Source organism: Chelonoidis abingdonii, chromosome 6 (genome assembly GCF_003597395.2).
Source record: "Chelonoidis abingdonii isolate Lonesome George chromosome 6, CheloAbing_2.0, whole genome shotgun sequence".
Lineage (NCBI taxonomy): Eukaryota > Metazoa > Chordata > Testudines > Testudinidae > Chelonoidis > Chelonoidis abingdonii.
In genome coordinates, this window is record NC_133774.1 from 92921802 (window position 1) to 92941614 (window position 19813).

Here is a 19813-nt window from a genome sequence, read left to right on the forward strand (position 1 = left end):
ATACCATGGTATATTGTTTCCCTAGAGCAAGTGCTTTGTACCCCAAAAACAGTACAGCACCTGTTATAATGAACATTAGATATAACATCTGCATTACACAATTAGAGCAATTATGTAACTTGGAATTATGTAATATATACATAATAACTAAGCAATTCTAGCTGAATACTGTACAGCATATGGAAAAGTAGTCTGTGCAATATATTCAAGGCAATAAAACTTTACTTCCACAGGTAGTTCTTGGATTAAACAATGTCAAAAAATACCTTCTATTAATCATGAGCACATATGGGCATATTGACTTCAAGTGAGTTGCACCACCCAGGGGAACAGTACTGAGCTCTTCAACCCTATACAAAATCCTTGGATAGCAAAACTAACTGAGACATTCATTCGTAAAAGGAATATTTACCTCCATAGGCTCCATTACTGTGCATTTATTACCTGAAGGCACATTACAAAGGGACAGTCAAACTCTGGTGGTACAGTAGAACCTCAGAGTTACAAACACCTCAGGAATGGAGGTTGTTCGTAACTCTGAAACGTTCATAACTCTGAACCATAGGTGCTGACTCCATGGGTGCTCTGGGGCTGGAGCACCCACAGGAAAAAAAAAAAAAACAGTGGGTGCTCAGTACACACCAGCAGCCCTGCAGATCTGCTCCTGCCCCTCCCACCAGCCACGATTATCTGTTCATCAGGGGGAGGAGTGGGGGCAGGAAGAGGTGGGGCAGGGGCTTGGGGAAAGGGGCAGAACCAGGGCCTGGGATGGAGCTGAGTAAGTCAGTATCTATGCTCTGAACAAAACATTACCATTCTTTCAAAAGTTTACAACTAAATCTTGACTTAATGCAGCTTTGAAATTTTACTATACAGAAGAAAAATGCTGCTTTCCCGCCCACCCACCAGAAACTTAAATAAAAGCCACTTTCTCAGATAAATAAATGTTTGTTTGTCCCAGAAGCACTGCCGCAGTCACTGTGGATTAAGAATACCTGGGAAATAAATGCAAGGTAAACAATTTGCCATTTTGTATCTGTGAGTATGAAAAATAATAAGCTTAAAACCAGCCACACACCATTCTTCAGCAGGTATATCCAGTTTCTGGAAGCCAGCTATTTGAAAGTAAAATGTACCTCATGTTTTGAAACAAGATTAGCGACAACCCAGGATACATTGGTAGATGGCACCCCAGTAGCTTCGCAGTACAGTGTAGTGCTCCTTCCTTCCACAATAGTGAGGTTATAAACACTCAAGTTTGCTGAGGGCAAGCCTGTGACACAAGCAAAAAAGTATGTAAGTGTTTGTGTTTGTCATAGAAATAGAGTATTACAAGATGGTCGTGCTTTTTGATTGTTGACTGGGTGTGGAAGACAAGCAGCATTTTAGCATCACTAACTAACGCATGATGGGCTGTATGCTCTTTCGAACTTTGGCTACTGCTGCTGAATTTGTATTTTTTTATATAAAATGGGATGGCACCAACTGTTACTATGCAAGTGCCTATAAAAACTGGGGAACTTAGGAATTCGCCATACAAGATCAGTCCTGAGTACATTCTAGTCCAGTATCCCGTCTTGATGATGACTGAATGTTTCAGGAAGGTAAAAGGAACCCACACTAAGCAATGGGAGTGGAGAGGATCTCCCCCTAGTTTCTCACCCTGATCTCTGAAAATAGAGTGAGTTGGTTTAAACACAAAGATGAGGGTTAATATCCCTCCTAAACTTCCTGTTAGGATATTAATTATGAATAATTTGGATATTCATAGTGTCCAATCTTATTTTGAATCTTGCTAATTCATCAGCCTCTACGGACTGCAAGTAGCAAAAGTTCCCACAGTTTAATTACACACTGTATGAAAAAAGTATTTCTATCATCAGTTTTTGAATTTCTACCTTTTCATTTAATTGATATCCCTTTTTGAGGGGTTATGAAGCCTGGAGACAGGAGTTCTTTTTCCATGTTCTTCTCTTGGACATTTGTTATTTTATACAGTTTTATAATGTCCGCCTCTAATTAATCCCAACGATTCATACCAAAATGATGGGGTCCAAATTATTGAGATCTTGGAGTCATTGAGTACATGTGTTTCAGGCACTATTACAATGGTCGTGGCAATGAAAAAAAAACAACAGAGTAGGAACCCATAGGAAAGGATAGATAAGCCTGAAAATGTCATCATCCAACTATGTAAAATCAATGATAACCACATCTTGAATACGTGTGCAATTGGATGCCCAGCTCAAAAAAGAATTGGAAAATGGAAAGGTACAGAGGAGGGCACTAAATGTTAGGCTATGGAACTAGTTTCTATATGAGAGAAATTTAAATGTTGGGACTTTTCAGCATGAAAAGAGAGACGAAGTGAGGATGATGTAGAGGTGTATCCAATCTTGACTGTGTGCGAGAAAGAGAAATAAGAAAGGTTTATTTACTCCTCACATAAGACAAGAACTAGGGGCACCCAATGAAGTTAAATAGGCAGTAGATTTAAAACAAACAAAGGAAGTACTGTGTCACACAGGCACAGTTTCAACCTTGTCAAACTTCTATGACAGGAAGATGTTCTGAAGCCAAAACTATACAGGGTTCAAAAAAGAACGATATAAGGTTTATGGAGGATAGTCCATCAATGGCTATAGCCGGATGGGCAGGATTGCAACACATGCTCGAGTATCCCTAGCCTTCCGTTCCAGAGCTGGGAGAGACACAAGGGATGGATCGTTCGTGAGCCAGTCTGTTCATTCCTCTGAAGCATCTGCATTGGCCACTGTCGAAGACAGGTACTGGGCTAGATGGACCATTGATCTGACCCTTATGTTCCTTTCTAGTTAAACTTTATCAATGCTTTTCAATCTCTCTTTCACGTTTTTTCCGACCCTTGATCATTCTCCGATCCCTCTAATTTCTGAAATATTCCTTTTTTGAGATGGAGCGACCCTGTCACACACACACACACAGTTTCCGTGAGATGCACCATTGAGTAATAAATGGTGTTTGTTTTCTCATTATTCATCATGCTTCCTAACATCTAATTTACTTTTGTGACGACCTGAACTGAGCAGAGTGTCATTGAGCTTACCCACAATGATATCCTGTCCCTTTCCTGAACTTAGTACAAGGTCTAAAGTTAACTGTAGGTACAGAGGTAGTGCAACTTTTTTTCTTAAGTACATTATAAACAGATGAATTTTGTTTGCCATCATGTTGGCCCATTCACTTAAGTGTGGTTAAGTCTCTCTATATTCCCCACTCCCCTGGTCACAACAACCAGAACAGCAAGCCCTAAATTATCACAGAAAGAGCAGTAAACTCACGGGAAAAGAACAGTTAAAAGCTCTCTAGCTTAGGGTTTTGTAAATGGACTACCACTACAGCATCTAAAATGTAGAGAAATTTTCACTATTTTTTAGTTTTGCTAATTGCCGTAAGTAAAACATATACAGGAAGATAAAGAAGGTACATTAGTCCAACAAGGCTCACTGGATGCAAAGTTGAAAGTGCTCATACTATATGAAATTTTCTTTCAGATATGGGCCCTTGATCCCAAGATGTAATGAATGTGACAAATCAGTTGAGTTCCATGGGATTTCACTTGCCTGAAGTTGCTCACATACAACATTTCAGGATCAGGAGTCAGGGGTTGCTAAATAGAATTTTAAATACCAAAATGTTATGATAAAAGTAAAGTAGGAGTCTAAATTTTTCACTAATTAGCTAAAGTTAAATCATAGTAAACCTTTTATTCAGAACTACAGCATGCCCTTTCACTGGTCCGCATGGGTCTAACTTAAAAGATTCATTTAATTGATTAAACTTCATATGTTTTGTTTTTTAGCCCTTTCTTTCAGTCATACCATGTATATGTTTCCCGAGCAGTGCTTTGTACCCAAACAGTTACAGCAATGGATCCTGTTATAATGAACACTTAGATTAACATCTGCAATTACCACATCATAGAGCCATTAATTGTATTGAATTATGTATACTATTTACATAATAACGTAAGCATTCTAGCCTGATTACTTTACAGGGCATATGGAAAAAGTAGTCTGTGCAGATATTAAGGCAAAAAATTTACTTCACAGGTAGTTTCTTGGACATTCAACCAATCGTCAAAAATACCTTCTATTATCAGTGAGCACATTGATGGCGCATATGACTTGTCAAGTGAGTTGCACCCACCAGCGGGAACAGTACTGAGCTCTTACCTATACAAATCCTTGGATAGCAAACTAACTGGACATTCATTCGTAAAGAATATTTACCTCCATAGCTCCTTACTGTGCATTATTACCTGAAGGACATTACAAAGGGACAGTCAAACTCTGGTGGTACAGTAGAACCTCAGAGTTCAACACCTCAGGAATGGAGGTTGTTCGTAACTCTGAACAGTTCATAACTCTGAACCATAGGTGCTGAACTCCACTGGGTGCTCTGGGCTGGAGCCCACAGGAAAAAAAAAAAAACAGTGGGTGCTCAGTACACACCAGCAGCCCTGCAGATCTGCTCCTGCCCCTCCACCAGCCACGTTATCTGTTCATCAGGGGAGGAGTGGGCAGGAAGAGGTGGGGCAGGGGCTTGGGGGAAAGGGGCAGAACCAGGCCTGGATGGAGCTGAGTAAGTCAGTATCTATTCTCTGAACAAAACATACCATTCTTTCAAAAGTTTACAACTAAATCTTGACTTAATGCAGCTTTGAAATTTTACTAGTACAGAAGAAAATGCTGCTTTCCCGCCCACCACCCTTTTTTTTTAGTAGTTTACATTTAAAACAGGACTGTACTGGCTGCTTCTTTCTTTTTTGGTCTCTGCTGCTGGCGGGTTCCAATGAGGGGTGTGTGGCTGATGGTCAGTTGTAAACTCTGGTGTCGTAAACACTGAGGTTCTACTGTTAGTAGTCATGCCACCCATCTCTCTACAGTGCATTGCTAGCAGTACTTCAACAAAGCAAGAAACAATACTTTGGTTGAAATTTCAGAGATGCACTGGGATTTGTACTCAACCCTGTGAAATTAAGGAACTCATGTAGCTAAATCCTTTCAGTCAGCCATGAAATACATTATTAATAGTACTTAGCACTCATGCATGCACACACATAGACATAGACATTTTGCGTGTGTGTCTGTAGTGTTTTTAAGGTGAAATCCTGGCCCCACTGAAATCAATGGTAAAACTTATATTGGCTTCAGTGGGATCTCCCCCTATATGTTCTAACAATGGATAAGCACTAACTAATGAATATTCCAATCTGAACTCACGCTCTGTGGCGACCTCTGCCTCAGTAATAATACACCTGTTCACCTATTACTGAGACGGAGTCAGCCACAAATCTGAGTTCAGAGCTACATTTTTTCTTGCTGTTGAGGTATGAAACCTGAGGAGTTGTGCTATATCACTGACGGATTTCAATTTGACTTATTGATATTATAGACTCACAGACTTAAGGTCAGAAGGGACCAATATGATCATCTAGTTCTGACCTCCTGCACAAAGCAGGCCACTGAACCCTAATTCCCCTTCTATAACAAACCCCTAACCTGTCTGAGTTATTGAAGTCTCAAATTGTGGTTTGAAGACCTCAAGCTGCAGAGATCACCAGCAAGTGACCCATGCCCCATGCTGCAGAGGAAGGCGAAAAACCTCCAGGGCCTCTGCCAATCTGCCCTGGGGAAATTCCTTCCTGACCCCAAATATGGCGATCAGCTAAACCCTGAGCATGTGGCAGGACTCACCAGCCAGCACTAAGGAAAAAATTCTCTGCAGTAACTCAGATTCCATCCCATCTAACATCCCATCACAGACCACTGGGCATACTTACCTGCTGATAATCAAAGATCAATTGCCAAAATTAAGCTATCCATCATACCATCCCTTCCATAAACTTTCAAGCTTAGTCTTAAGCCAGATGTGTCTTTTGCCCCCCTACTCCTTTTGGAAGGCTGTTCCAGAACTTCACTCCTCTAATGGTTAGAAACCTTCGTCTAATTTCAAGTCTAAACTTCCTAGTGTCCAGTTTATACCCATTTGTTCTTGAGTCTACATTGTGGTATAAGCTCAATCATTCTCTCCCTCCCTAATATTATCCTTGATATATTTATAAAGAGCAAGCATATCCCCCTCAACCTTCTTTTGGTTAGGCTAAACAAGCCAAGCTCTTTGACTCTCTTTCATAAGACAGGTTTTCCATTCCTCGGATCATCCTAGTGCGCCGTCTCTGAACCTGTTCCAGTTTCAATTCATCCTTCTTAAACATGGGGAGACCAGACTGCAACACAGTATTCCAAATGAGGTCTCACCAGTGCCTTATATAATGGTACTAACTCCTTACTTTGCTGGAAATACCTCACCTGATGCATCCTAAACCGCATTAGCTTTTTTAACGGCCATATCACATTGGCGCTCATAGTCATCCGTGATCAACCAATACTCCAAGGTCCTTCTCCTCCTCTGTCGCTTCCTACTGTCATGTGTCCCAATTTATAACCTAAATTTTATTATTAATCCCTAAATGCATGACCTTGCACTTTCACTATTAAATTTATCCATTACTATACTCCAGTTTACAAGGTCATCCAGATCTTCCTGTATGATATCCCAGTCCTTCTCTGTGTGTTAGCAATACCACCCAGCTTTGTGTCATCCGCACTTTATTAGCACATTCCCGCTTTTGTGCCAAGGTCAGTAATAAAAAGTTAAATAAGATTGGTCCCAAAACTGATCTTGAGGAACTCCACTAGTAACACTCCTTCCAGCCTGACAGTTCCCCCTTCAGTACGACCCGTTGTAGTCTCCCCTTTAAACAGTTCTTATCACCTTTCAATTTTCATATTGATCCCCTCTTTTCCAATTTAACTATAATTCCCATGTGAACCATGTCAAATGCCTTACTGAAATCGAAGTAATTAGATCTACTGCATTTCCTTTGTCTAAATAATCTGTCCCTTCTCAAAGAAGAGATCAGGTTGGTTTGGCACGATCTACCTTTTGTAAAACGCATGTTGTAATTTGTCCAATTACCATTAACCTCAATGTCCTTAACTACTTTCCTTCAAAATTTTTTCAAGACCTTACATACTACAGATGTCAAACAGAGCCTATAGTTACTCGGATCACTTTTTTCCCTTTCTTAAAGATAGGAACTGTGTTAGCCAATGCTCCAGTCATACGGTACATCCCTGAGTTTACCAATTCATTAAAAAGTCTTGCTAATGGCTTGCAATTTCATGTGCCAGTCCTTTAATATGTCTTGGATGAAGATTATCTGGGCCCTCCGATTTGTCCCATTAAGCTGTTCAAGTTTGGCTTCTACCTCAGATGTGGTAATATCTACCTCCATATCCTCATTCCCATTTGTCATCCTTCCATTATCCCTAAGCTCCTCATTAGCCTTATTAAAGACTGAGGCAAAGTATTTATTTAGATATTGGGCCATGCCTAGGTTATCCTTATTAGTCATGATAATTTGGACATTTGTAGCACCACCAGTGATGTAATGATGTTCTATGATAGCAGAAGAGTTGAGAACCTGAGCCTGAGTTGTCACTCTTGTAAGGATCTGACTATAATTTCACTTGTTTTTGTTTTTATTTCTCCTGTTATGATAAGTCACACCCACCACCAATGTACCTGACCACAGAAATACAAAAAGCCATATAGAAAAGTTTCACCTTATTAATATCAACCCACATTCTGTGATCCTTTATGGAGCAGAACTCTATTGCTAAATTCCCACTGAAGTGAACTGGAGATTTGTTCATTTAATGTCTGCAGCTTTTAGTCTGAAATCACAACTGGATGATGATAGGCAGCAGAACACAATAAGTGTTCTTTAATTGCTGGTTTCCGAAGCACCAAGTTTCCTACCAAGTTCAAGATATATGTTCAAACCTCAGTCTCTGAGCTTGGAACAATGTTTCTCCATAACTACCCTTCTACCCAGGGGAGGAGCAGAGATGATGGGCTCTGAAAAGACCTGGAAGGACCATCAGCCAGCGTACCAAAACAGGATTTGCCTTGTGATAAGAACAGAGATTTTGCTGGGGAGGAGGGGGAAAACTGATATTCAAAGCATTTCTCACAAGCCAATTTACATCTGGCCTTCATTAAGGTCTTTTTAGTCCATAGCTGGAATCTCCTGAACCATCTTCTCAATACAGCTCTCAGTCACAGACTGATGAGCTTAATATGGGAACTAATAATCATCTATTATACAGTATTTAAACTTGTACAACATGTTTTCAATACCCCCTGCTTTACAGATATTCTCTACAGTTCAGGGAGTGCAATGTGCCCTAACCCAGCCTTGCTCACCACACACAAGTTCTCAAAGCTATTCACTGTTGCTCACTGCATTCTTCATACTGGCAGGAGACTCCCCCCACATGTGAGCATAAGATTTGCTCTTAAGTGCAACACCGCAGCAAATATTTTAACTTGTTATTCATTTTATCCAGTCAATCACATTGTTTGGAGGATGGATGTGGCACTGGTCAAGAAATAAGAGAATATGGCTCCTCAAATTACAATGTACCTTTCCTGGCTGAGGATTAGAAAATATAAAGAAAAATATTTTATTCAAAACAAAAATTGAACATCTTTGTTGGATAAATTCAGTTAAAATTTGACCAGTTTCCAGAACACAAGCTAAAAACCTGAAAAATTTTTACATATATGTGTGCGCACACTTTAGGCTTGCATGAGCTTAAAAACAAGTCAAAGATTGTTGTTTTTTTCCTGAATTGGGGCATAAATCTCAGAATTGCTGATAGTATGATGCACCCTTTGTGTTGCATTTAGCAACCAGCTGCAGTCAAGAAACTGTGAGCTAAATTCAGCCATGGGGTAAGTGGGTGCATTTCCCATGAAATCAACAGAAATACCATGCAGGAGTCAGCTCTGCTATGCCTCTACAGCACTGAAAACAGGATACCCCAACAAGATTACATGCAAAGCATTAGCTACACAAAATAGAAAGCATTATCTCCATTCTCCCTCCCTTTGTGGCTGCAAAGTCCCACCTTTGTTCACATTTAAAGATCCAAAAGATAGAAATATCTCAAAGAGCCTTTCACAGAGCTTCTTCCAAGGAGACAGTCGCTCACATCCATTTCACATGAGAGCTTCAGACAGACCAGAGCACTCAGTGCTGCTGTCCGCAGTCTCTCCATGTTGCTTCTCCAAAGCAATCAAATGAATTCAATGCAGCTGAGCTGGACAAAGCTGACATAAGCCTTCACAGGTGAATCGAGAGCTCTGCTAACAATTTTAATGGAAGCTAATGAGGGCTGGACTAATAGAGTGCAAACCTCTGGAAAAGGACTTCTTGTACAGCAGTTGCTATTTAAAAACACATTTAGTATGGAGCAGTAAAATGTTCATTCTGCTCTACCTGCAATATTTCCTATTCCTATAATTAGGAATACTGAAAATACAGCAGTAAAGTCAAACACTTCAGTATGACAAACACGGAGCTTTTGAACTTTTTAAGTCTGAGGAACAGGACCAGGCAAGATGTTTACAATCATACAGAACAGTCTCACACACTTGATATCAAGTGTGCATGGTCCTGAAGGCAAAGTCCTGACCCAGTCTCCATTTTGTAAGGAATTAAGAGAGTCATTTCTTTAGACTGTTGGAAAGGAGATAGCATCAGTCTTAATCTAGTTACATTACAAGGATGAAATAATAATAATACCTAGATCTTACAAAGCACTTTTCATAAGTACATCTCAAAGTGGATAAGTATCATTATCACCATTGTACAGGTGGGGAAACTGCGACACAAGGGTTAAGTGACTTGCCAAATGTCACCCAGCAGTCCTGTTGCTGAATGAGGAGTAGAATCCTGGTCTCTGAAGTCCCAATCCAGTTCTTTACCCAGCAGAACACACTACCTTCCCTGCTTCCCCTAAATATTCCTATTTCTTGTTCTATGCCTATTATAAAATACTTCCCTTTCAAACTAACTTAGAGCGAAAGTCACAATTATGAAATGCAATGTTGTTTTTACATTGTGAGGGGCAGATTTTCAATAGTGCACGTACAATAATGTGTGTTTAACTTTGCTCACACACAACCCCTGATTTACACAGATACATAGGTTTGTGCATGAGAATAATCTAGATTTGCATATATGCATCAGAGTTAGTACATGCAAAAGTTAGGTACATACACTTTTGAAAGTCTGGTTCCTACTTTCTCCCTCCCTCCTGACAAGAAGCTTCATAGATAAATCATGGTAGTCAACTCACTTATTTTCATTTAAAAAACTCCTAATAATGAAAAATGTTTTAATTAAGTTCAATTGCATAAGAAAACGTAACTCAACTTCTGAGTTACAGTGTAAACGCTGTTGCTGTCAAAACTCTCATACAAACCATTATTCATGCAGATCTTGATAATAGATAAGAACTAAAAATCAGTACCAAGAGAATAAAAATAGTTTGCCAGCATACATCATGCATAATAGCTATTACCAGGAGCCAAAGTAAATAATACAGAATAGAGGGTGAATGAATATTCTGATAGGTAACACAGAGAGAATGTTTATGACTTTTTTAAAAAGCCAAATAGTTTTGCTTGTTATGTTCTACTTTTGTCAGCCTTATCTGTGAAGTTTAACTGATAATGGAAAAGATTTCAACATTCATTGGATTATGCCTTTCCTTGCTCTTTTGAACTATGCTGTGTTGTGACAGCCTAAGAGCCAATGCTTATTTTATTGATTCACTAATATTATTACATCTTTTCTATTATTTAAACAAATAATCATGCCAATCTTTCAGTCTGGTTTCATCTTCTCTCTAATATCTAAAATCCATAATGTCTCCCTCTCTGTTCCTAACAAAACTCTCTAGCTTGGTATTTCTCATATTTATTTACCTCCAGAATAGAAATCCATCACAATGGCCATTTCCACAGTCTGGAGTAAAGCCTGCATGAGTCTAATTTATTTAGAACTATCTTAACACTCGCCTATACAAATTACTGGAAAAAGGCTTCCTGGACACAGCAAGAAATGAGCAAACTGGCTTTTAGATCTTAATTGCAAACAAGGAGCAGCACCTTCTAAAATTCTGTCAATTACATAATGCAAGTTAACAAGAGCAAAGCCAAATCTCTGCTGGAAGATTTACAATACTAAGTACAAGAGAAAAGAGTCAGCCCCTTCTCCATATGAAAACAAAAATCCTGTTATTAAGACAAGTTTGGGGCCCAATCCTGCAGTTCTTAGTTAGATAAGCTGCCCTCAACTGACAGGTTGTATCCATACACAAATTGTGACGCCTGCTATCACAGTTCAGGGCAATGGCACCTGTATTTCCCTTTTATGATTCCTCAAGGGCACCCACTCTAAGCTCCCAGCTCCTCAGCTGTCACTTCATTTGGGTAAAGATCTACATCTCTCCCACTCCTGACTGGAGTTTTTCTAGGCTGCACAGGATCCTCCTTACACTGTGATATCCCAGCAAGCCAGACTGCCTAAACAGGCCAGCATCTGTGCTTTGCTTTCTCTTCAAAGGCTGTAAACAGATAAATTGCCAGCAGTTATGCCACACAGATCTTCATAAGCAAGCATATTTATTCTTAAGGTGAAAGCATAATGGAGGAAACATATTGAAACAATAAAAGAACTTACATTTATGCTAAAAAGCTTATGAGAGGTCACCCCAGTTCCAACCTCAGGCTCTGGCAGGTGTCAGTCCTTCCAACATGTCCCAGAAAGGAGTGGGGACCTCCTTGGACATAAGGTCAAAAAGGAGGATCAAAAAGATGGCTTTGAGCCAGTTTAAACTCAGGATATTTATCCAAGAGTTCTTCCTTTGTTTGTTGGTCTCTAGAGAATCTACTTTGAACTAGTATAAGTGAGCCTCACCAGGAGGTAGTACCTCTCTGGGGGGGTTACAACCTGGCTGATTATCCTTAATTAACACCCATTCATTTCAGTTCCTGTAGAAGTTGAGGTAGCCCTCCCCTATGCAGAGGAACACAGTCATAGATGAACCATTCATTTAAAATAATGGACCCCAAAGGGTTGCAATGTTTGTCCCATATACACCACAAAGTAGTTACATACAATCCAGGTCCACAATATTACATAAACTCAATACCATAAGTCTTTCAAGGTCATTGCAGGAAATTGTCATATCTGGCACAGCTATAACAAATAAATTAGGTTTTTGTGCTCTGAAAATCTGCCCCAGAAACTGACTAGGATACACAATCAGTTGCAAGGAAAAAATAACTTGCAGTGAAGTGGCATGATATAGTAAATATGCAAAACTGGAAGGATAATCAAAATAAATAGATGGATCAAACACACTGTTATGTGCAATATAAGATCTTTGATTACGTAGATTGGTCATACAAGGCAGAACAATGTTGAGAGTCTAAGACCAGTGGCAGAAACAGAGGCATTAAATGTGAGTGAAAGAAAATTATTTCTTTACTACCTATACAGTGCAAGCACTGGTACCAGGTGACTCACTGTACAGTTTTAAATTTGTTCATTTCAACACTGAATACAGAAAAATATCCCAAATTTGATCTTTTGATCAGAGGTCAGAAAAAGGACTTCATTGTCAGTAGTTCTTATCGGCTTTCACCATAAATGTGGATTATGGAAGTTCAACTCTAAGCTAAAATTAAATTGCAACTAGCTTTTAACCAGTCCATCAATAAACATTTCAACTACATTAACAAGTACAGTGCCACAGAACCTCACAAATTCTCACTTCACTGATCAGCAAACCAGAGAATTCTAACCAAGAAACCATTTATTAGCAGCACACAGTAGCAAGGTGCCCTATTACCAAGACTTTTACAATTTACACTACATAATGCTTACTGGTATACTATTAAATATTACCATCAATAACTAATGGCACCTGCTAGAATAAATTAATAAAATACTTTGTCAGACTGTGTCCTCAATTTTTATTTAAAATCAAATTTGTTTGCTTAGTTGCTGATTCAGAAAATTAACCAATCTGCTGTGATGAATGTAGTAGTAGTCATTAGGGCAAGTTAGCAAGGTTTTACTGTTAGGTGACAATATAGCTTACAAAGGCCTGAGCACCCACAAAACCTATCAAAGTCAAAAGAAAGGGTAGGGGGTAGTTAATTCACAGGAAGAAGAAGAAAACTGTAAACAATGTACATTTATTACTCCACCAAAACCAAAGGTTTCATTCTTCCTATAGTTAGATAACAATTAGCCTCTGTTAACTTACATTTTGTTAGAAAATTAAACAGACTAACTTCTTTAGAAAAACATCTGCAGGGATTAAAGATATGGTTAAGGATTAAAGATATGGTTTCTGATTTTCAAAGGGGGAGCCACAGCTACAGTCTATGGAACTGCGGGTTTTCTGAAAATTATGCCCACACAAACCTAAGCAATGTAAAATAAGAGATACTCTTAAAATAGTAGCTCAATATATGATTTCTTAAGAGTTTCAGAATGCAGGTTGCGCTCACGTGGATGTTGTGATTTGTCTCCTTTAAGTGTGTCTGCTACATACCTGGGAGATGGCAGACTTAGCATTTATATCACACTTTGGATTTGTTTGTGTAGTGTCACCCAAGGGAGTAAACTGTAATGCCATATCACGGTACAAATGTTCACTTAGGGCTGAGCTAAGAGTTAAAGAGAAACATAAGTCTGTCCATAATCAAGTTTAAGTTCCATGCACAAACATGAACATCAAAACAGGCACATGAACAATTTGTGGTCCTGTGCTGCTATGCACACAACCACCCCTTCTCCTCGGTCTCCAACCCCCTTTCCTCCTCCTCCTGCTCTAGTGCAGACCATTTGCAGTGGCCTTTGGAAGGGCCACCAGATTGGCCAATGACTCCCCTGATCTTGCAAAGTTCTCTTATGTGGCAGGAGGCACACCTCCCACACGCAAGGCACACAAGCTGAGAAACACACCCAAACTTGCTGCAGTCACTCAATGACTCAGTAAAAGTCCCATAATCCTTAGTGCTGGGAACTCAGAAAACTGTGGAGTTAAGGGAATCTCTAATTACCAGGAGGGTTCTAGCTAAGGATTATGGCTCTGACCAGCTACAGCAGAACAGGGACAGTTTTGGCTTCCAGTGTTTCGTGACAACATCCTTGCCTTGTGCCTGCTACCCAGGGCTGGCACTTCCATTTAGGCGACCTAGGCGCTTGCCTAGGGCACCAGGATTTGGGGGGGGTGGCAATTCGGCAGCAGGGGGTCCTTCCGCGCTCCGGGTCTTCAGCGGCAATTCTGCGGCGGGTCCTTCACTCGCTCCGGGACCCGCCGCCGAAGTGCCCCGAAGACCGGGAGCGCAGAAGAACCCCCACCTAGGGTGCCAAAAACCCTGGCGCCACTTCTCCTACTACCCCTAGTCCTTCCAAAGACCTGGAAGATGCAACAGCTCTCCCTCAAGCCCCTCAAAGCAGAGCAGCCAAGTTCAGCAGCTGCCGAAGAGGGATTTGCTCAGCGCTGGACTGAGATTACACAGTACTTTAAAGAGATCTGTATTTTGCATCTCATGTTGCTTTTCCCCTGCACTCTTGCCCATCTCTCCCCTTCTTCATCCACTGACACTGCTGGCAACATGGGAGAGAGCTACTAAATACCAGGATGCTCTTTGCTCTCCAATCACAAAGCGCTCTCTGCTCTGCTTGACACACATAGCCATGACAGGAGCATGTACTCAACAGCATCTATAGGAAACAGAGCATTCATCTGATTTCCACCCCGTTCTCCTCCCTGGTTATGGGTTTCAGGCCCAGCTGGGAGTGCTGAGAAGAAGAGCAGTCTGGTGTTGTGAATCACTCACAGAAAGTTTAGAGATGCAGAGGGCAGAAATAATAGAAGGAAGAAAGGCAGAGTTTATTTCTACCTTCTTTGCGTCCCCCCTCCAATTCACTCTTCTTTGCCTCTTTCCCTATCCAAATCTATCCACTGGGCGTTGCCCTGCCCTGCCTTCCTTCTTTCTTTTCCTCCATGCTTGCTTCATTCTGCTCTCTCTCTGCCCATCAAGGAAAACAAAATGAAACTTACTATCTGTTAGTGAGTTTCAATTTGAGTCCGAAACAATTGTGCTCAGGCAGGGCCGGCGCTTCCATTTAGGTGACCTAGGCAATCGCTAGGGCACTAGGATTATTGGGGGGCGGCATTTTTCCGGGGGAGAAGCAGACGGCTCCGGTTGACCTGCCGCAGGCGTTCCTGCGGAGGGGCGGCTGGTCCCGTGGCTCCGGTGGACCTCCCACAGGGACGCCTGCGGCAGCTCCACCAGAGCCATGGGACCAGCGGACCCTCTGCAGTAACGCCTGCAGCAGGTCCACCAGAGCCGCGGGAGCAGCTCGTGGGGCGGCGAAATGGCCGTGCGCCTAGGGCGCCAAAAACACTGGCACCAGTCCTGTGCTCAGGAGAGGAATCAAGCCCAACTGGTCCACCTGCCACTAGGTCTGAGGCTAAGGAATACGTTTTCCAACTAGTAAGAAGTGTTCTAGGACCAGTGGAAGGAAGCAACTGAAGCAAGGAGATGAGAATTATCATACAATGTCTCCTCAAACCAATGGAGATTGGCATTTTGCCAAATGCTGCGAACTGAAACCTGCAGAGTCTGCTTCACGTAACCCATACAAAGAGGACTCTGCAGGGTTTCCCTCACTCTGTTTGCACACAGTTACTGATATCTGCATGGAAAAATACAGGATTATTTGCTTGTGTGTTTTCTTTTTAAACAGGCACAATTTATAGCCTGAGTTTTAAAAATGTGATGCTAATAATATTCATTTTTAAAGGAAAATAAAGATTCTATTAATCTAGGGATTCTGTGAAAGCTACAAATGATATTTTTAAGTTAGGTAACATTTTGGGTCTGTTCATCTTGAAAGCATCCTTTTCAATTTAATGAATATATATATACACACCATTTCTATATTTTATTCTGATGCATTTCTGAGCAACAGTTTATTTTAAAAGATTTTTTTTCTAAAAAAACCCAAACATTCTAACTAAAGCTCACAATATTAATCCACAAGGTGTAAAGAATCAGAGGGACCTTCTTCCGAGATTTCATGTAGTGGCAAATATATCATCTTGAAGTCAAGAGCTGAAACCATGGTTGCTTTTCCTGCCTGGCAGTAACTTAACTTCATAATTGTTTTACTTTAAAGTATATTACCGCAGTTAGGGATCTGCATGTCCGAAAGGGGTATCCTCTTGTTGTTGTCATTTATGCAGTAAAAATCCTGAGTTTCTGGGTTAGAAAACTTGGTCTCCTGAAATATCTTGATCCACATAACATCACAGGAACACTTGAATGGATTGTCCACTAGAATCCTATAACAAAAATTAAATCATTTAAAAAAAAATCAGTTGACATCATGTGTCTAGAAACATTGCTGTGCAGGTTTTTGGTTTGTTTTTAATGTCACTCCAAGTGCAGCCTAGAAGCAAAACACTTTGCTTAATAAAATTAGGGAGCCAGATCCTCAATAGTATAAATGGCTACATCTCCACTGAAGTATTAATCTATAATCAACTTACTCCAGCTAAAGATCTGGTCCATGGTGCTTATCACAGATATGAGATACCACATACAGGGACAGATTCTGATCTCAATTTCACCCGTAAAGTGACTCCATTCACTTCAATGAAATCATTTTGGATTTTTACCAGTTAAATGGAGATCAGAATCTGTTCCATAGTGGATTTTGATCTACTGATTTATAAAGTACACTCCTGAAAAGATTTCATTGCTGTATGTGGTGGACTCTTTATGGACCCATTCAGTCCCATATTATGATTAAAGTTTAACAACTCTAGTTGTAAACAAGAATTTCACACACCTTTAAGAAGAAATCATTCATATGACTCTGGAAGATGATACAGTGAAAGGCTTTAACTAATATCAACCAGAACCTAACTAAAAAAAGGGCTGTAACCCACTGTATAAACACCACATAACTATACAGCACACTATATGTAACTTCAGTCAGAGTTTAGTCCACCTACCTGATTCTAATTTCAGTACTCATGAAAACCTTAGCCCAATGTAATGTGATGAAGCCTGAATGAAGTATAATGGAGACAAACCAAATGCCTGACTCAGAAACAGTCCAGGATTTCACCTTTTCTCCTAAAAGCACAGGTGAGTTCCAACTGATAAATTTGTCAGCGTTTCTTTGTGACCCCTAAAGACATTTCATTATAAAAAGAGTAATGAAACTCCACAAATGACCATGATGCACATAAGCTATATTCTAGTTGCCCACAAAATCTGTTGCCTTAAGCATTAAAAGCTGCACTATCATTATTAGGCAGCAATTTAAAATGTCGAATTTGTAGAAAATCAAGACAAACCCATGAGTCAGTTTCTCAGAAAAGTAACATGCTTCCCCAAGTTTCATACATAAAGGTGCAACTACACTGTAGCTGGGAGTGTGCTTCCCAACTCAGGTAGATAGATATGTATTAGCTGTTTGACCTAGCATTCTAAAAATAGCAATGTAGCCAGAGGTAACAGGGGTGTCAGCTCAGGGTGCGTACCTAGGGTTCCGGGTGGGTTTGTACTCAGGTGGCTAGCCCAAGCTGCCACCCATGCTAAAACCATCAACACAGCTATTTTTAGCACACTAGCTCTGCTTGAGCTAGTGTGGGTCTGTCTACCTGAGCTGTAACACCTTTTGTGGATAATTTATATTAGCATAAGTCATCCAGTTGATTTCAATGGCACTACTTGTATGAATAAGAATTACTTTTTAAAAAACTCTCTTTGGTTAATAATAACCAAGCAACCATTTTCTTCCCATTGTTTTAAATGTGATTTAACTTCCCACGGGAGTCACACCATGGTGACATTCTGCAGAAAGGGGAGGAATAGAAGCATGATTGTCCCTTCCATGCACTTACTGGCTCAGTGAGTAGCAATTAACATTTTCATCTCATTTGCTGTAATTCTGCAGTTGAAACTACAATTTTGTTTTTAAAGCAGAATCCTTTCAAAGCAGCTTCTTATTTCCCTTCCCCCCAATAGTCTGGAGAACATCTTTCACCTCATGCCTTTCACCCTGACTTGAAAGTTCATTCACTTACACTTTGAGTTAAGTGTCTTCTATCAAAAGTCAGATTTAAAGCAAGCTTCTCACCAAGCACACCCCACCTCTTCCTTAGCTCACTGTCTCTTCCACTTCCCTGCTTTTCCTCTCTCACCTTCATCCATTCTGTCCTCCCCACTTTGCCACTATCAACTCTATATCCTCCTCTCTCCCCACCAACCCTTTTCCCACATGCCTTCTCACCTCTACAAATACCTGTCTTACCTCTACATCCTGTCTCTCTATCTTCTTATATGGACCCTCAGCACTGTAGTATCTAACCACCTCAAACATTAATCATTTACCCTTGCAATGCGCTGTGAGGTAGGGAAGTAGTATTCTTCCATTTTTCCTAAACGTGGCTCACTCTCAACATCCATTTCCTCTGTCCCTGCTCACAAACTGCTGAATGCCTATGACATAAATCCCATGATTACAGTACAAATGTATTCTCTCCTACTCCACTTCTCCCAAATGCTTTGCCAATAAGCACTAATTTCCTACCTGCATGGAACTGAATTCCCACAACCTCTCTTGCTTATTTAGAATCTTCAATTCTCTCCTACAGTCCACATCTTGAGCCCTCTTCTTCCTTTGCACAGGATCACACTAACATCTTCAAAAAGATCAACATGATTCACTGTGATCTCACTGAACTAACTTGTAAATTACTACTTTGTGCACCTTCAAATCCCTTTCAAAACCAGTTCAGCCATGACACCTATAAGAAATTGGTCACCTGATAACAGAAAGGTTCAGAGATAGTCAGTATAGCTCATGTGTAAACTGAAGTTATTCAATTTAATACAGTGAAGTAATTCCAGATATATACTGACATAAATGCCTGCAGAATTTGGGCTCAGAATTGAAATCAGTACTTTTTCACAGTCACCCTGAGCCAAATCAGGCTATCAGTTACATTTGTGAAATCCAGGGGGAAAAAATGGCTCCATGTCTTTTCCTAGTTGTTCAGTAACACTAAGAAAATATGTTTTTGTTTCAACAGCTTGCTTTGTGCATTAAGATACTGTGCACCAATATAAACAGTATCATCTTTATTGCTGAGATGATATCAGCTACCAAACAGAGAGGTGAAAGTTATTGCCAGATGTCAGATAAAAGTGCATTTTTTGGGTGAACACATGAAGAGAGAGGACGGTAAGGAGAGTTTGAGATTTTAGAAAAAATTACAGATACCTAACAGAACAGATCAAATGGAAGCATTTTGCAACTAGCTATTCTTTCAATTCGAATGCTCAGCGATTGCCATATTATGGAAGAAAATTCCAGTGAATGAAGTTCTGTGGACTGTAAAGTGATTACACCCCTTAATCATCAACAAAGCATACCTAAGGGGCATAATCTGATCTTGGTGCCAGGGATTAGTGCACTTCATTTTTCCTATACTCAAATGAGAACATACTCCAAAAGGTGTCTGAGATTACAATACATTCTTCTTGGTTAATATTTCTGATTTATCTACTTTATATCCCCAGGGCCCTGATCTTGTACTGAGCTCTGAGAAACCAGAAACCTTCCCATTTCAGAACAACTTGTTCAGTTTACTGGCTTCTGATAGTCCCTTCTTTAGGCATCTAGCACTCCCCATGCATTGTATGGGGAGTCTGGATGCCTACCTTGTGACTGACAATTCCCCTGGCTTACAGGCTCCTTAAGTAGTTAGGTGTTGCAACACTGAGAGGAGCAAACCCTAAACACCAG

General features: G+C 40.3%; 1 protein-coding gene across 1 annotated transcript in view; it reads right to left on the reverse strand.

Annotated features, from left to right (window-relative positions):
* Positions 1–19813, reverse strand: part of NTRK2 (neurotrophic receptor tyrosine kinase 2) — a 303730-nt gene that overhangs the window by 247857 nt on the left and 36060 nt on the right. The window contains exons 5-6 of the mRNA XM_032771140.2: positions 16177–16334; positions 1137–1273 (exon numbers count right to left, since the gene is read on the reverse strand). Coding sequence (XP_032627031.1) covers positions 1137–1273; positions 16177–16334 — 295 coding nt within the window. The remainder of the gene's footprint in view (positions 1–1136; positions 1274–16176; positions 16335–19813) is intronic.